The 18,091-nt window shown below is 42.3% G+C and overlaps 2 protein-coding genes across 8 annotated transcripts; one reads left to right on the top strand and one right to left on the bottom strand.

The window, feature by feature from the left end:
* Nucleotides 1-430: 430 nt before the first annotated feature.
* On the bottom strand, nucleotides 431-3,165 carry fcf1 (FCF1 rRNA-processing protein). The gene is made up of 8 exons (XM_058614954.1): nucleotides 3,026-3,165; nucleotides 2,697-2,761; nucleotides 2,338-2,409; nucleotides 2,108-2,256; nucleotides 1,933-2,005; nucleotides 1,730-1,817; nucleotides 1,119-1,213; nucleotides 431-1,022 (listed from the first exon to the last, which is right to left on the bottom strand). Exons 1-8 carry the CDS (start codon nucleotides 3,026-3,028, stop codon nucleotides 974-976), a joined length of 594 nt encoding a protein of 197 aa, XP_058470937.1. The 5' UTR covers nucleotides 3,029-3,165; the 3' UTR covers nucleotides 431-973.
* Nucleotides 3,096-15,098, top strand: arel1 (apoptosis resistant E3 ubiquitin protein ligase 1). 7 transcript variants are annotated; one of them, XM_058614942.1, is made up of 22 exons: nucleotides 3,096-3,176; nucleotides 4,008-4,236; nucleotides 4,628-4,796; nucleotides 6,276-6,496; nucleotides 6,821-6,892; nucleotides 7,125-7,351; nucleotides 7,470-7,707; nucleotides 7,806-7,975; nucleotides 8,081-8,261; nucleotides 8,349-8,593; nucleotides 9,228-9,305; nucleotides 9,385-9,526; nucleotides 9,624-9,745; nucleotides 9,847-9,922; nucleotides 10,537-10,646; nucleotides 10,730-10,909; nucleotides 11,217-11,342; nucleotides 11,979-12,108; nucleotides 12,199-12,257; nucleotides 12,338-12,427; nucleotides 12,518-12,693; nucleotides 12,963-15,098. In XM_058614942.1, exons 2-22 carry the CDS (start codon nucleotides 4,089-4,091, stop codon nucleotides 13,063-13,065), a joined length of 3,063 nt encoding a protein of 1,020 aa, XP_058470925.1. In that variant the 5' UTR covers nucleotides 3,096-3,176; nucleotides 4,008-4,088; the 3' UTR covers nucleotides 13,066-15,098. The 7 variants fall into 7 exon arrangements, with proteins under 7 accessions (XP_058470925.1, XP_058470927.1, XP_058470923.1 ...); XM_058614940.1 differs by lacking the exon at nucleotides 3,096-3,176 and adding an exon at nucleotides 3,183-3,301; XM_058614943.1 differs by lacking the exon at nucleotides 3,096-3,176 and adding an exon at nucleotides 3,337-3,487.
* The last annotated feature ends 2,993 nt before the right edge of the window (nucleotides 15,099-18,091 follow it).

The raw sequence follows: 18,091 nt of genomic DNA, 5'->3' as shown, positions 1-18,091 counted from the left end.
TTTTCATCTAATTGGGAACATAATTTACAAGATTGACATCACGTCCTACAGCAGAAGACGTGGCATTACCATTAACACCTCAGAATGTTTGAGGGGTTTAGTTTACTGACCTTACAAATCAAGTAAGAAGTAGGTTAATTTTCTCATAGACTTCCATGCATACAGTCCATGTAGGTTAACATGTGGTTACCTGTAAGTGTGGGTAGTTCCCTTATGAAAAGTGGCCGTAACAGTGTACATTGCTCATAACAGCTGCCATTTAAGCCCTAAGACCTCCTGATTTACTGTGAACGTGGACCTCGAAGTCTCCGAGGGTGGACATCAGGACCGGGTCCATGTTCACAGACGACGCAAAACAGTGTTTTTGCTCGTCGCAGTAAATAACTGCACCACTCTGGGGCCATGTTTCAATGTTCCTACTCCAGACATGTAGCATTCGCAGAGTGGAATTTATTTGAATGAATAACATGTTTCACAAAAAAAGAAGAAGCTGCTGCAAATAGCATCGACTAGACGCTCGCACTACCGCTCGTGTTGGGATACACGACGGAAGGCGGCTGATGTAGCCGTGTGCTGCCTGTAATGCAGGAAACTGCACAAAGAAGAAAGCAATTTCCCCACTCGTCCTCCTTTTATCTGACTTGCCTTCCATCTGTGCAAGGCAGATCCCAAATTGACTATATGGCCATTGCGCCACTCGGGCTCTAATTGCATCCATTTACACAGATGCCGAAGAGAGAGCGACTACTGTTATAACCACATGTTCATGTCACATTCAACTTAATGAATGATTAATTAGTCAAGTTCATGAAGTGTGTTTTTATTGTGATTTAGAAAATGCACTATTATCAAGGCAACAGAAGCAAGAACAACAATTTTTTTTATCATCCAAACAAAATTTTTAATATACATGTAAGGAAAAGAACATTAAACGGGGAACGTCGGGTCATTTACAGGTCCAGCTATAGAAATCTTAAAACCTTGGTGCACCATAGTCATCGGGCATCCGTTCAATGTTATACCTGTAAAAACAGAAGGGGGGGAGATGTTTTTGATGAAGCGGGTACTGACTCCAGGTCAAAAGAGTCACATTTTGGGGGGAAAAAAGTAACACAAACCTATGGTTTGAGATGTACATGATGGGTACTCCAGGGATCTTTCTGATTCGTCTCTTTAGATCTCTGTCCACAGTAGCCAAGATGTAACACTTGTGCTGTGGAAATATTGGTTTACAGTTGTTAGGCACAAACATTTTACAATAACTATCAAACCACATGCTGCTACTTTCAATTAGGTCTTCTGTTACTAGTTACTCAAAAATTAGTCACACATCTGTGTAGAAACAGGCATCTTTTATTTTTTTTTCCTGTAATTGCCTTGATGAAGTGTTATTTGCTGCTATGACTCTTTCATTTATGATTGTTGATTTGTTTGATCAGCCTTGGGTGAAGGTGCCTTGTGATAAAAGGGCAGAAACACTACATGTACACAACTGAAGACGTGTCCCTGGCATCTGCTGGTTGATTTGCAATTTGTCAATAGTAAGATTTTAATGTGGTACTTCTGTGTTTCCAGTTTCCTTGCAACGTCTTCCTAATTTGAAAGCACTATGATTGCATTTGTTTTATGTGTCTTTATTGTTGTGTTCCGAACTGCAACTTTAAGACTTTTAAGGACATCATCAATATCTGTTTTACTGTAGAGCTACTCTGTCATCTAAATACATTACCTGTGTTACTCGTTGGGCTAAGCAGTCATCAGCATATGTTCCCTGGTGTGTGCATGGCAGGCGCTCAAACCTGGGATCTTTGGCTATCCTGCAAAATTAAAAACAACCAAAATACTTTAATCGAAAAAATACTCTTACTCTGCAGGAGGAAAATGATAAAAAATTACTATTTCCAAAATTCTATTTTGTCAAGTGTCTTGTACCTGAGTGCAACTCTGTATTTCAGTCCAAGCTTTTCAATCTCAGCCATTACACAGTCTGTGATATATGGAATGCCTGAATGGTAAAAGATTAATGGAGTCCATTTTTATTTAACTCTAATATGCTCAATTATTAAAACATGTATTATTTAAAACACCCATGGATAAGAGTACTTACATTTGGCATACAGACAATCCATCATAGACTGAAAAATGTCCAGCTTTGCCTTGATGGAGAAGTTGATGAAATTGGTGTCAACAAGTACATGGTACGGTGGACCAAGCTGAGTATTGTACTGGAAGAACAGGCATGATGGGTACTTTGTCCTAAAAAGGGAATGGAATGAGTTTAAAACTTTGCCATAAACATCAAGGTATCCAATTCAACCTTTTTTGTGTCTAACTTACACTTCTCTCTCCTTCAGCTGTGATGGGTCCTTCTTCTTTTTCTCTTTTGCTTTGGCTCGATCTTTCTCTTTTCTAAAACCAAGGCACAGGGAAAAACGTATTGGTATCGGCAGTCGGCCAAAGCACTACTGATATATATATATATATATATATATATATATATATATATATATATATATATATATAAAAAGTCAATATTGCAAAAACAATACAACAAATACAATTACATACATGTTTACAGTTAAATTTAAGTATTGTTTTGGTTAAACGTATAAGCTGTCATAGTACTGTAATGTCTATATAAACCAAAGTTGTTGACAGAAATCAACAACGTTGAGAAATCAGTTACCAATACTCACATTCTCTGATCTTTCAGGCTGATCATTCGTTTCATTGTAGCAAACTTCTTGGTTTTCTGCTTCCCCTACATTAAACACAAATACAGACACTGTTCAGAGCCTATTTATACATCTCATACTGTATCTTTTTAAAGTACTTGGTGAAATACTTTAAGTGTGTTTTAACAAATGGTATATGTTTAGATTTAGGAGGCTAGGCTAGCTAACATAGCTCAACAGCTGGCTCGACAAAACAGCTTCGTATCCTCGTTAATTACACACAACATTTAACATTTCTAACATTTTAACACATGCGTTAAATCGCTATAACGGGGTTACAAATCGCTTACCATGGTTTAAATCTGAGACAAAGATCACATTAGCCGAGTAAACCTTGCTACCCTTCTCCTCGTGTATCGATGCGCTTACTGTTGACGTCATCAAGTAATCGACACTTTTACTACACATTCCGGCTGCGAGGCTAATATCCAACAGACGAAGGTAGATGCAGTGTTTTTTTACGCCAAAGACAAAGGATAATTGAAGATTTGCACGTTTGCTTTGTGTGAATATGCTTTCACAAGTGGCGTCCTGTCACCGTGTTTAACGTGGATCCTGGCAACGACGTGGGTTGACTACAAGGCTTTATGAAAATACACCGACATTGTTGGCTAACTTGGTTAGCTGTTAGCACCGTGCAGCAGTCAGCCAATGCGAGTGCAGCTGTCTGTCATTGTAACGATGCTAACAAACGCTGAGCTTAGCCTTTCGCGACACCAGTCGCTCCAGGTGTCAACAGACCAATGAGGATTGTTCGTATTGATTTTGTTTTTGTCCAGTTGTCCATGGGGGGGAACTCGACTAAGGCGTTTTGACAACGCTATTTAGCTTCCAGGTTGTTTGTGGCAGTAGCGGTCAATGACATTTGACAGGGTTTTGACACCTGTAATTTGCACGGCTTGAGAGTCCACCATCACTACCTTGACCATCTTCTGGACTTAATAATTGGATCTACTGGGAACATGTATATCTATTCTTTGACTTTGATAGCCACATAGAAGCTGCTGGTGGTGTTATAGGCAGTCTTTTGCCAAGTTGTTCATGCATATTTTAGTGTTAGTGGATGACATGTAATATTATTCTCTCATCAGCCAGCACCACTCCAGGGGGACACTTAAATATTCATGCTTTCTTGACAAAGCAGTTTACAGTTGAAGCTCCTATGCTTAATCATCTGTTTAACCATTGTTCCTCATTTGAATCCGTCTCTTAAAAAGCTTGAGGTTTTTCGCCATGGCTTTTGAGCCTAAGCAGTTGTGTCTTCTCTTGTAGGAGACTTGACTAGCTCCCTGGTGCATGGTACTTATCTTTTTGAGCTCAGAGGAGACTGAGTGAAGGCTGAAAGATGGTCTGATGGACCGCTGCTTCTTCCTGACCTTCCTCCTCTGCTCAGTGTTGTGGATCTTCTTCTGGGAGGTGCGCTGGAAGAAAGGAAAAGAAAGTCAGATTGAGGAATGGCTTCAAGGACATAGCCTTTCTCAGTACAGGCACTTATTTGAAGGTCAGTGTTTTTCTATTGTTTCATTTGAGATGACCAAACATTGGTGCTGTGCTACCAATGTCTGGTCCACAGTTAAAACAAGGGTGCACTGAGCAGTTTAAGCTTTAGTTTTAAGTACAAGGAAATGTCTTGTGTCCTCACATTCTTGTAGGAAAAGTGCCGTGTTTTACTTCATTTGATATAGGTTTAATGCAGAAAGATTGCATTTGACCCCAGTCATTGTTTTGGCTTGGAAATACAAAATAATCAGGCTTATGGGATGCAATTGGAGTATAGACACAATCAGCACAGACCTAAAAACTCATAATGAGAGACTTAAATAACTCTTCTGCTGAGTTGCTGGCTGATGCATACATGGGGAATTTTATGTGCTTGTTCATGTGTCATCCAGATGTACAGACACTGGAAGAACTGAGTCTGAGTGTACTGAGTCGCCTGGAAGAGGTAGTGAAGGAACAGCAGCGCTGGAGGCAAATTGCAGAGGCCCACATCCAGCTGCTCCGAGACTTTGCCTTCCAGGAGTGGCTTTACTCTGAGAAGCTGGAGCACTATTACCATACGTAAGCAATGGATGGTTTTAAATTTAACATTAATCTTGGAAACAGTCACAAGCATCCGTGCTTTACAGACGCAATCAGCTGTTGGCATGTAACAAATCTTTTTCCAATACCTTGATTTACTTTAGTGTTAATTGCTGTGGTTAACAAAAGCTTGGTATATTTTTGTCCACTGGAGGGCAGCCTCACCATGTCTGCTGACACAGTGTTTCTGAGGGTCACTGCAGTAAACAGTGTTCTTTAGAGGCTGTTATCCTGAGACCCTGCAGCAGTATTGCAGATGTGTTTTTGTGTACATGTGCACTTGTATTTCTTACATTTTTAGGGCCTTTTTTGGCATAAATACTGACCTTGTCACAGCCAGCAGTCCTCAGAAAGACCAACACTTGGCCCTAATGAGATAGAACCTAATTTCTGAGGAACCAAGTTTAAGGTTTTCAATTGTGGTTAGGTTAGGGTTATGCATTAAGCAGTTATGGATAAGATTAGGGATAAGGATTTAGTTGGTCATTTAATGCTGCTGTGCTAAGAAGATGCTCTCTGTTGATTGTATCTGAACTGACTGTGATGAGGAAATATTGCTTTGTTAAAATGCTCTCTGTTTGTCCGCCTGCATTTGTATTAATTGTAAAGTTCAGATGTGTTTTGAAAACGCAGACCATATGGTTTGAGGGAAACATATACAACATTTCTAAAGGGACACGGTCACCTTTCTGAAGGTCATGACCGTCATCCGTTAAGCCTAGGGATGCACACTGCTGGACTGTTTGCCGATATAATAGAACGCTTGGACAGAATACCATTGCTCACGTCACAGCCTATCTTCATTGTGTGAAATAAATAGTTGTAGAGGACATAAGCATAGATGCAAAGAGGTTGCAGCCTACTAAGCCTAATGTTTTAGTCAATAGGATTTTTGGCATGTTTACCGATATCTGATAATCCATTTTAAAGCAACCAGTATTTGCCGATACCGATATTGGGCCATCAATTCATTACCTATGTTGTTGCTTGTGATTTACTGAATTTTCTAACCTTAAATACTTGCCTTTCCATTTACCACACCATAGTGTAAATTGAAGCTAGCAGCTTTCCTCCCAGATAAATAGCAAGAAGAATGTTTGGTTTTTACATGGAAGTTTTTCACTTTTTTCAGTTTTGGCCTTTTCATTGGTAGGTAGTGTTACAACAAAAGATTTTGTTTCGCATTAATGGTTACCTCCATTATCTACCTTTCCTCTGCTCACTGCTGTAATGTTAAATGATATAATAAGGTCAGATGCATCATGTCATATCGTGTGATAAGATAAAGCATTAATTGTGAGGGACTAACTGTTGCGTGCTGTTGAGTTGGCAGACTAGCCGAACAGACTTTGAGCAACCCCCTTAGCAGTGATACTAGTGTTGAGTCACTGAGGGCAGTGACCCTGCTCCTGTCCGTTGTCTGTCTGCAGTATTTTTCACTTTTGTTTTCCCCTGCAGGCTGAAGACCTTGGGTTGTATGAATCTAGATGATCTATCACAGTTTGACAGTCAACTGCAGCTGTCACTAGCTGCCTGGGGCTACTACTACGAAGATTATATTAAGTTGTCCACAGGCATCAATATCCTAAGGACCTCCAGGGGGAGTCGAGACCAGGACTTCGAGATCCGGCTGGTGCACAGCCTCGCCGAGAGGCGTCTGAATGAGAAGTGGTCGATTGGTGAGTCGAGTGGTTCTTTCAGAGTGGTTTTAATTTGGGGTTGTGTGCTATAAGTGCAGCTGAGGTATTTACAAGATGATCTAAGACATAAAAAATTGATGGATTGTACTGTTGCTAAAAGTCACAGATAGTTTTAACAAAGCATCATTAAAGAAGAATTGTTTCATCTCTTTTTACAGCTCAACATCTGTTTGTTTTACTTTCCTTTAATGGAAAACACAGTTCCCAATGGTATTCAAGATAAATATATTACAATTCATAAAATGAGTGAATGTTCCATCATTGTTAATTATTAATTGGAACAATGTCCACTTGTCTTTTCAGCTGGAGCTCTCATATTTGGCTGTACTGTGGCACTGTGCTTCTTGATAAGGGACCTCATGTTTTACGTGATTGGTGAGTTCAGGTTTAGCTCTTGGGTGTTGCTGAGCCTTGAAATGCTGCTGCATTGACTTGTCATTATTCCACCTTCAAACACGTACTCTCACAGCAGCTTTTACAAGTAGCATTGCAGTAGTTTGATGCCTGAGGATCTGCTAGAAACTCTGGTGCCGCTTAACTGCCAGGTCTTAAACGTTACTCTTTTAAATCTTAATAAATCCTCACATTGTTTCCCTTCTTATTGCAGGTGGAATTACTGTTTCCATCATAGCGTTTGTCTTTACTATCAAGTTCCTCTGTGAGCTTGCAGCAAGGGTTGTCAGCTTCCTGCAGAATGAGGATACGGGGCGACGCGGTGACCGCAGCATCTATGACTACGTCCGGGGAAACTACCTGGACCCACGCTCCTGCAAGGTGTCGTGGGACTGGAAGGAACCGCAGGAAGTCGGACAGACTATGAGTTTCAGAGTACAGGTGATGATTGATTGATGGTTTCAAGTTAAGTTAAATTATTTATGCATGACTTATGAATACAGCAGTGACACAAGCATGTTTATGTGTATCTATACTGTTTTTATTTCTGTTTACTCAGCTGTTCTATAAGAATGGCCAGCCTTTCCCGGCCCATCGACCGGTGGGACTGAGGGTCAACATCACCCACATTGAACTGGCTCTGGACATCCCTGTTACACAGGAGGTTCTGCAGGAACCAGAGTCCAATGTAGTTAAAATGGCCTTCACGGTGCGCAAAGCTGGACGTTATGAGGTTGCTGTCAAGCTGGGCGGCCTCAATGTGGCTTACAGCCCTTATTACAAGATATTCCAGCCAGGTATGATATACTGTTTTGGAGCCTACCTATATTTTGATATGATTTGAGAATTTTTGTATCGCGTATTAAGTACTTTTCTCTAACTTTGTTCACTCCAGGTACAGTTGTCCCATCTAAAACAAAGATTGCCTACCATTTCTCCACGCTGGTCCTGGTTAATGGACAGCAGCACACTTTGCAGATTGAGCCCAGGGACGAGTATGGAAACCCCACCAGTAACTCGACAAGTCTCACCGATGAAGCTAACTACAGCGTCCATGTGCACTCTGTAAGTCATTTTTTTTCTGTTATCCATCACATTCAGTCATTTCCGAACACGACAGCTTTACAGGAGAACAGGGTCTTACCAGTGAAATTCCCTCTGCTCTTCCAGCTGGGCACAGCAGACGACGACAGTCTGGAGGGATGCTTCAGTAAATCAGTGTCACTCAACAAGCAGCAGTGCCAGGTTCTGCTGAGACTGACCCTGAGGAAGGCAGGTTGTTTCAGGGCCCGCATCTCCTACAAGGATCAGCCTCTCAGCAATGGGGAATTTGATGTTATTGTTCTCAATGGTGAGAATTCCAATGCATTTCATAGATATTGGGTAGATTCTGTAATTTCAAATCCTAATTCTCATACAATCTCATTGTATGTTGCAGAGAATGAGAAGGTCTGTGTGGAGAAGAACGTGTCCACTCCAGGCATAAGTATCTACTTTGAGGCGTACCTATACAGCAGCGGGAACTACAGCAGTTCATCGTGGCAGTTACCAGCCTCCTCTTTGCTCACTCCCCAGCGGAGGCCCTCTATGGGAGAAGAGGAGGACGAGCATGACTCTCCTGTGGAGGGACAGCCTGAGAAGGTCAAGAAACCAAAAAAGGTCTACTGCTACATATCACCAAAGGTCAGTTGCCAGCATTTAATGATTTATTGTTTTTTCTTCTTCTTGAAAGGTCCGGTGTGACACGTTTAGGATGGTTAATTGGTTGAAATCAGAATTTTAATGTAGTGTTTTCAAAGTTTGAAAAGTGCTTAAGATGTTGGATAACGTGCTTAAGATGTTTTAAAATGATGACTGTGTTTCTTTCAAAGCCTAAAACACACTAGCATGTGTGTGACCATGAAATCATGATTTTGGTTTGTTTATGTCGTTGTACCATCTCTTTTACTGCTATAAAAGTGAAATAAGCATGGTGTACCACAACTGTAAGATGCTGGAAAAGAGTAAAAATGAAGTATGTTTGTGTACATGTGTAACCCTTGTAAGATTAAAAAAACAATAATGTCTCTGTAGCCTTCGAAAAAGCTTTTACTTTACTTACTTCTGTATTTTAAAGCGAAGTCTTAGTATATAAAGAAGGAAAAATGACATCTGTAGGACACTGTAGTTCCCTGACATACTTCCATTGAACAGCCTGTTGTCTCACCATTATGTCACTAATTCTTACTCACTGGACTTTTCTGTTAGTGAATATAAGAAGGTTAGAGAGGTATTATGTGTGATAACTAAAGACTAAGTTGACTCTTCTGTCTAACAGCAACTATCTGTGAAGGAGTTCTACCTGAAAATTATTCCGTGGCGCCTTTTCACCTTTCGAGTTTGTCCAGGAACAAAGGTGAGGCAGATCAGTGCAGAACCAAAGAATCCTTTATTAAATGTGACAATCACACAATAATCCTCTGCTCCGTTTTCAGTTTACCTATCATGGTCCCGATCCTGTTCACAAGTACCTGACTCTCGTGGTGGATGATGGGATCCAGCCTCCCGTGGAGCTCAGCTGCAAAGACAGGAACATCATGGCTGCCACCTTCATCCGTTTCCTGCACAAGAACATTGGTTAGTTTCAGTCCGGTGTTTGAATTGCTTTTGTCACGGGCAACACCCGTGTTCTGTTGACCACTGTAGTAGTGATTTATGGGTTTATTATCGTCAGGTGGCTCCGAAACGTTCCAAGACAAAGTGAACTTCTTTCAACGTGAACTCAGACACATCCACACCAAGAAACCTCGCACCAAGACCTGCCTAAAAATCACGAGACACTCCATTCTGGATTCAGTGAGTGCTGCTGTCTTGTATTATGAATCTGATTCTTATGTGGTTGTAACAAGTGTAATATCGACTCAAGTCATCTTTCTTTCTTTCTTTCTGCTGCTCAGTCCCTGAAGGCTACCCGGAACTTCTCGGTGTCAGAGTGGAGCAAAAACTTTGAGGTCGTGTTTCAGGATGAGGAAGGTAAATAAACCCAGAGTGTAACAAAGTGAGCTTAAGCATTTCATTTCAAATGTAATATTTGGTTTGTCCTGAGTTTACATCCTAATGAATGTCACCGACGTAAGCCGTGTTTCCATCATGGTACAATACGTTTGGTACAGTCGTGTCGGTAAGATACGTAGCCTGACTGTACCGGTGCGCCAACAACGATGCTAAATGTGACACAACAAGTCGAGCGTTGAAGAAACACCGGTCACAAGGGAGTGACGTGGGTCTGTCGTGGGTCTAGCTCCACCCGTACTGTACCCTAAGGCAGTGGTTGCCAACCTTTTTTCCTTGCTTGTGTCCATGACAAACCAGTGGTTGATACTGAGTGACTGATTGGGATGCGCAAATATAATTATATTAACCTCACAAACTCAGAGCTCCGCATCCCCCTAAGGGGCGCTTGCACCCCAGGTTGGGAACCATGTTCCTAAGGGAAGGGTACCGAAAAATTGAACATTTGGGACCGGGTATTTTGGTACTTTACTCATGGAAACACAAAGAATCTGTAGCGTACCAAACCGAACCGTTCCACAGCAGTAGGTATTCACTGAAGTGGCCGCTCTATGAAAATGTTTTTTTTCCCCCAGCTCTGGACTGGGGAGGTCCTCGCAGAGAGTGGTTTGAGCTGATTTGTAAGACCCTCTTTGACACCTCCAACCAGCTGTTCACTCGTTTCAGTGACAACAACCAGGGTCTTGTAAGTGTTGACCCCCCCACTCTCCCACCCCCACATCTACATACAATCCACACAAACTAACAGAATTAACATTTATCTTGCAGGTGCACCCAAATGCCGACAGGCCGCCCCACCTGCGTCTAAAGATGTATGAGTTTGCAGGCCGCGTTGTGGGGAAGTGTCTGTATGAGTCCGCCCTGGGCGGATCCTACAAACAGCTGGTCCGAGCTCGTTTTACACGGTCCTTCTTGGCCCAGATCATTGGCCTTAGGATGAACTATAAGGTATGGAACACAGAAAAGACTTCTTCCCAGAAGTTGGATGTTCCTCTGGTCTGTCTCATCACTTAAACATTCCTCACTAAGCCAGGAAAATCTGATTTGTTTCTCTGCATTATTTATTTTAATGACGAACCAGGCCAGCATGTTTTGCCGTTAATCCAACTTCCTAAGATTTCAAAGCTGAGAACTGAAGTCGACCCTATCATCTTTCTTTCTTTTTCTTTTTTTTTCTTCCGCGGAGGAGATGAAATGTCGTGTTTATTTAACAAACGTCACTTTGTTGTGTTTCCACTTGATTTCCCACACGCAGTACTTCGAGACAGACGACCAGGAGTTCTATAAAACTAAAGTCTGCTTCATCCTAAACAATGACGTGAGTGAAATGGACCTGGTGTTTGCCGAGGAGAAGTACAGCAAGTCGGGACAGCTGGAGAAGGTGAGGCAACACTTTTTGGAGAGGAACCTCCCCCTTTATCCCTGATGTAATTTCACATTTGATAGGAGCAATAAACGAGCAAAAGAAACCATATTGCTTATTTGGCAGGCGTCGTATTTTTACTTTAAGGGGAGGAGAGTGGTGAGTTTGTATTCAAACTTTGTTTGAGTCCACACAATAAGTGGCTGTGTAACTCGCCGAGTTTAACCGCCTCCTTTTAATGACATACATGTGTTTCTGCTTTTTCAAAAACGTTTAAATTAATTAGAGGACTTGTGTTTGGGATGGACACAGATCTGATATTCCTAACTTTGTTTTCATTTCGATGTAATAACTTAAAATTAAGAGTGATCATATTTGCGCTAGCGTACAGTAGAATGGGTTCTTTTATATCGACGGTGGAAGCAGTTTCTCCACATGTCGCTGTGCCACGTTTCTACAGCAACGCAGAGTAAGAGCAGATGAAACCAAGCACGGTCTCAAGAGAGGAGATTTGACTTTTATATGTTACCTTTGCATTATGTTCCTCAAAGCCACCCTGGTGCTTCTACTCGCTTGAAATAGGCGGAGTATTGAGTTAGAATCAGTCCACTCTCAATCCCGTCTCTTGCGTCTAACGTTTACCGTGTCGTGCAGGTGGTGGAGCTGATATCGGGAGGAGCACAAATCGCTGTCAACAATGACAATAAGGTGCATTATCTTAACCTGCTGGCCCAGTACAGACTGGCCAGTCAGGTGAGGGACGAGGTGGAGCATTTCCTGAAAGGTAAGGAGGTTTTTTTTTTTACTAGTTTTTCTAATCTGTTGTCCACCACTACTGTGTTTATAGTTAGCATCATTTCTTAATGAATCGCAGGTTTGAACGAACTGGTTCCAGAAAACCTGCTCGCCATATTTGATGAGAACGAGTTAGAGGTATGTGTGACGGTTCAGAGTGAAATCACGCCTCCGTTTCTATTTATATTCTATTTTATAACGACTTCTCCTCTCTTAAGCTCCTGATGTGCGGCACCGGCGATATAAACGTGCAGGACTTCAAGGCTCATGCCGTGATTGTCGGAGGGTCGTGGCACTTCAGAGAGAAAGTATGTTTTGGGAAAATCCCTTTTTTTTTTTTTTTCTGTGCTCTGACACTGATGACAATATCTGAGCGCGTTGATTTCCTGTCACTGCAGGTGATGAAGTGGTTCTGGGCCGTGGTGTCCAGCTTCACTCAGGAGGAACTGGCGCGTCTGCTGCAGTTCACTACCGGCTCCTCTCAGCTTCCCCCCGGGGGCTTCAACACCCTTTGCCCCTCTTTTCAGATTATTGCTGCCCCCACACACAGCACCTTACCCACAGCACACACCTGGTGAGTAGAAGAGCTCGGACTGATCTTGTTCTATTCATTTCTGACTGTCTAACACACTGTGGGGGTTAGGATGAGTGTAGTGTGTCTGTCAGGAGTCCTTATTTTTTGAAGAAACCGTCCCATCCATGTCATTTACAGCAGCGGGACATTGTAAAAGTGTAAAATTAAATGTGTATTCATAGTAAAACAGTTCCTTTTATTTCATATGTGGAGGATAAAGCACACACCGCATTTAATGTAACTCTTGATGGATTTATGCCTCTGTCTAGTTTTAACCAGCTGTGCCTCCCGACCTACGATTCCTACGAGGAGCTGCACAAGATGCTGAAGTTGGCCATCAGCGAAGGCAGCGAGGGCTTCGGCATGCTCTGACTCCTCCGTGGTTGCCGTGGTTCCACTAGGACACCAGCTCTACACCAGGTCCCGACCTACAATTCATCTCCATCAAAACACTCGGGCTTCTTGGAACCCACTTTCTCTCTCCTTCCTCTCTCAGGATGAGAGGCCATTACTGGAAGTCACAGAGGGCTGAACTGGAATCAGGTCTTGATCATGTGAACTTGATCCAGTGCAACCGTATGCGTAATAAAAACTATTTAGCGTTTTTTTTTTTTTTTTGTAAAGATAAAAGGACTGGACCTCAGACGGCGAGCGTTGGGCTAGTTTTATTTTTGAAAAGCTACACGTTTCGCTTCGTTTTTTTTATATGTTTTGAAAGGCAAATGACGAGCTAGCGCGAAGGCCTCGAGTATTACTGCGTATGAACGCTTCTCTTTGCAGTTTGACAAACTGAGGAAACACTTCAATGCAGCAGCAGCAGCCCACAGGTCGCGTGGGTGACGTGTGCATCGACAGCACTTTGGCCTTAATAGATCAGGGACTGATGTTTGTATGTAAATATCTAACGATCACTCTCTTATGTCCATTCTTGTGATGATGTACATACTGGCGCGTATTCATACTTTTTTCACCTCGTTGCTTCTTTTGACGTCATGGTTCTTTGCCGTTACATGTTTTTTTTTTTTTTTCGATGAGTTTCTATGAGCGTTTCGAGACAAATGGAGGTTTTTAAAAGAAGCCAAGTGATTGCTGTTGTTTATACATGTTTTTAACTTATTGTGTCTCGTAAAAAAGGATTTGCGTTGGACCCATAACTGCTGAAGCTATGTTTGTTCATGTTTTCTTATGTCTTTATAACCTGCCTTATTCATGCCCTTTGCCTCCGGTTGTGTGCAGAGACGAGCGTAGACGGCGGAAGCCGAGTCGACAGTCGTGGGTAATAGTTCTGCAACACTTCCAAACACTTTGGGGTTCACTGTGTTTTTAAGAGAAGCGTCACAAACTTTCTATCACGACATATGCCGGCATATGCCGGAGGCTTTATTCTGGAGTGTTTACCTCAGAATCTGATACGCCACACCACTGAGTCCTCTGAAGCAGGTGTATGTGGTAACTGTACAACCTTCATCCTCTCCAAACTAAGGCGTTTCTTTCTGGTTTGGGAATAATTATTTTTTTGTCATTATATTATTGTCAAACTATTTATTTTTGTCTTTATCTTGAGCCAACAGACTTTTTCCTTTGTTTCTCTTTTTTCTGAATCGACATGTTAATGAGCCATTTCATAACGGCGTGTGCTGCCAGTCAGTGTGTGTTGCTCTGCTTGTACAGAAAAAGGACACTGAATAATTAGTCTCATTAGCGTTAAGGTTTGAACACGTTAACGTTCCCCAGAGAGCGCGCTCTGAATTCAGCTCCATCCCTCACTCTCCTCGCACGGCTGGCAGTGAACGTTTCACTCGTGCACTAAAGAGATTTAACTTTGTCGAACGGCAATGATGTCACTTTTTTTTGGAGTTTTGGTGGATTGTTTCCACCGATTCAACACAGCCAATACAGTGGGATTTGATTCTTGCTCTTTAACTGGACTTTTACAGTGTTAAGGAGGGGGTTTTTGTCGGCGAGTTTTTGGCTCCGTGTGTGTTTTGGGTTGTGCAATGTTGACCTGGTGTTCTGCGGAGAGCAGTGAAAATCTTTCATTCAGAGTTTGATTTATCCATCAATACCAAACTGGCCGGCATCATATTTATCCGTAGCAAGTGTAGTTGACGCGTTAGTTAGCTTAGATGACTAATATAAACGTATATTAGTAAATAAAGAGGTCTGATCTGTAGTTTTATGTTTTTCACGAGCATCTACTACTGCATTTAACGTTTGGATGGTGATGAGTGTGACTTTTAGCGATGTAGATATTGTGAAATATTTGACTTTAAAGCTGGGGTACTTTATTTCCTTTTCTTTCTTTTTTTTAAATAGCAAGTCTCTGCTGATGAATGTTTGAGATTCTCTGCACTGCAGGTCCTTTGTTTATGGGAATAAAAAAAAAAAAAAAATGATGGACCAGATTTTTATGGCCTTATCTCATTGTGTGCGCATCATATTTGGATTGTGTAAGGCAGTGCGGATCAAGAGCAAGATTTCATCCACTGCCAAAGCTGGATTTTGGACTTGGAGATGACTCGAGTGGTGTTGACCTCAAACAGCAACAGTCATTCTTTTACTTGTTAGAAGATTACGCACTTGGAAAACAGCCCATTGATGAACACAACACAGTGTAGATGAGGACATCGTCGTCACTGCCACTGCTGGAGGTAAAGTCTCAACCATGAAATATCTGTGTAGTGTACATTACTTTTAATAACATGTCAACATTTGCAGTTCATTAGATTGTTAAAAAAAACTTGAGCTTTACTGTCATTTATCAGCAGAGTTCACGTTTTAGACACAAGGGGGCAGTGGCTCCACATGTGACACGAGTATCGCCTTTATGGCAGGATGTGAGAAGCTGACCCTCAAACTTAAAACTCCAATAAACCCATAACAAACCCCACATTTTCAGTAGGAAGTCAAATTGAGATTAAAAAGAGTATCCCGTAAAGACGAGGTCAGTTTGAAGCATCAAACATACAAACTTTCCCTCGATTCTGTGTTGAAAATCATGATACTTTGTTTTATATCGTGTTTAAAGTCCATCTATTGATAATTATCGCAACAAAAAAAGTCAGATATCGGGAGCAAAAGGAGAGTTTTGCCCCTGATTGAAAGCTATTTGTGGTTTTGAAAACAGAAACCTAAGAAATATTTCACAAATCTGAAGCAAAAACATTTGTTCTCTTTTGCACGGTCAATATTTACGATATATGACACTGAAAACAACATTTTTGTGATTTATATTGTCACGTCAAAGCTGTGCAAACATAGGCCGAGGCATAATGTGTAGATAACAGATATGTGTGCACTTGTTCCACATACTGTGACCTCATGAAACACGTGGAAATGAACTCCATTCACCTGCTGCTTTCCCATCAGCTACAGGTTTAATGTGTGAGAGCACTCGTGTTTATGGAATGCGATAAAAACCCAAGTGCTGAAAGTGAAAATGGAAAACTAGCTCATCCTTCCACCGCGTGGAGACGGTGACACAATAGAGAGTCAAGATAGTCTATGCAGGATGTGATAGCAGTGTGTCCGTTTGATAATCGACTACATTCCTTTTCGTCTGCTGTGCTTAAAGGCCGCGGACATGCAGGCCGCGTGGACTTCCACATTACACCCACATGTTCCTGCCGTGTGTTCCTCACACTGCGGTCTGAACACTATCAGGAGCAGAAAGGCATCTTGAAGTACTTGGAGGCAGGAGTCCAGTTATTTGGTCTTGGCATGCACCTGTGGATTTGCATAATGGTCTCTCTCGAATTTCCCCCAGGAATGCTCTCTAAAGAGGGACCACAAATCAGACAAGTCATCCTCTGGCACTCGCCGAGAATGGTGTACCATGTTGGAACAGTTCTTCCCTCCCTGTGGGAGATCTCGCAGGAACAACACTGTGCATTTTTTTTTTTTTGCTAAATTCATCTGATGATACTAATTCCCTGGGAAAACATGTTTCTCTGACAAATTTTCCATGTACTGTTCCATAAACGTCTCCAGACCTGAGTGCAGCTTGGTTTCGAGGGGTTTGGGGGTTGCCAAGTTCCTGGGGGAGTCAATTTATGGGGTGGTTCTCTTCCACCAAAAGACTTCTAACATGATCGAAAATGCAGTACCCCCCCCCCCCCCTCTGAGTCAGACACCCAGCCTCTGTCACTTTCTCTGATCAAACGTAATCGTGCACAGACGTTGATCTTCGCGGGGATGCCGAACACAAATGTGGCACGCTGTAAATCTCTCCGGGTACATGACTGCTCTCTGCTGCTTCCTGCTAGACAGCCTTGGGCTTGTCTGCTGGTCCTCATTACCTGATTGGCTGCCACTGATTGCTGACCAACTGGATTGGCTGCAGGTGTTTATTATCATCTGTGATGACTGGGCTGATTTAGAGGCCAGTCTTAATCAGTCAGGGTTGTTGAAGGACAGAGCTTCCTTCGCAGCAGGAGCAGCAGCAGCAGGAGGCCTGGACTGAAGGAAGTTTACGCCTCACTGCTGACTCCATATTGCCCTCAGGCTTTGGCACAAACGCGGGCAAATACACGCTCTTGTGTCTGTGAGTATACAAAGTATTATAGCGCTCGCTCCCTCCCTCCACAAAGGCCAACCACCAGTTCCTCAGCTGTGTCTACTGCGGTTGCATTGCGAGGCTTAGGAAAAAGGTTTTAGGAAAAAGGCAATTGATTCATGGGGGGGGGGCGTTTAGATGCCTGTTGAGACGCGCAGCTGTTTTATATCAAGTGTGTCGTGAAAGATTTCAGTCCCGGTGTTCAGTCCTCTGCAGGAACAGGACAGACTCTGCACCTGTATTACAAGCACTCATGCATGGTTAGCACCTGCACACTGAGGCATCCGTCCTGGTCCATCAAAGCAGACGAGAACGTCTGGAAGAGCACAGTCACGACTGTCGGTTGGTGGAACAGTTTCCATCGTTCATGGCTTTGTCGTTTCTATTTTAAACACAATAAGGTTGACAGTTTTGGATTTTTGCAGAAATGTCAGACAGCTGTTGGCCGCAGAGCCATGAAACGTTGTTCAGACTTTCGTGATTCCTTCAGGATGAATTGTAATAACATCAGTGTTTTTTTGTTTAGTTTTTTCCATGTTGCTCTGTAGGTCATAATTTCAATTTCATCGCTTAGTTTTTGGGGTTTTTTTGGAATGATGACGACCACATCATTCAGCTTTGTTAGCATGCTAATGTACTTAAAAGAATACTTCACTGATTTGCATTAAGCTCTGTATTACTAGAATAGGGGTAGTCATTTTGAAAACTTGTGCTTCTCAACCTCATTTTCCCCTGAGTCAAGACATTTCTTAATTCTTTTTTTTGTGACACTTTTTAGACCCACTTTAGGGGGGCGGGACCTCACTCCCAGAATGTAAACAGTGTCCGCCATCTTTGCTAACA

The sequence above is a fragment of the Solea solea genome, chromosome 18 (genome assembly GCF_958295425.1).
Source record: "Solea solea chromosome 18, fSolSol10.1, whole genome shotgun sequence".
NCBI classification, from domain to species: domain Eukaryota; kingdom Metazoa; phylum Chordata; class Actinopteri; order Pleuronectiformes; family Soleidae; genus Solea; species Solea solea.
Note: the sequence above shows the minus strand (reverse complement) of the source record. Positions and strands in the feature narration are given on the sequence as shown.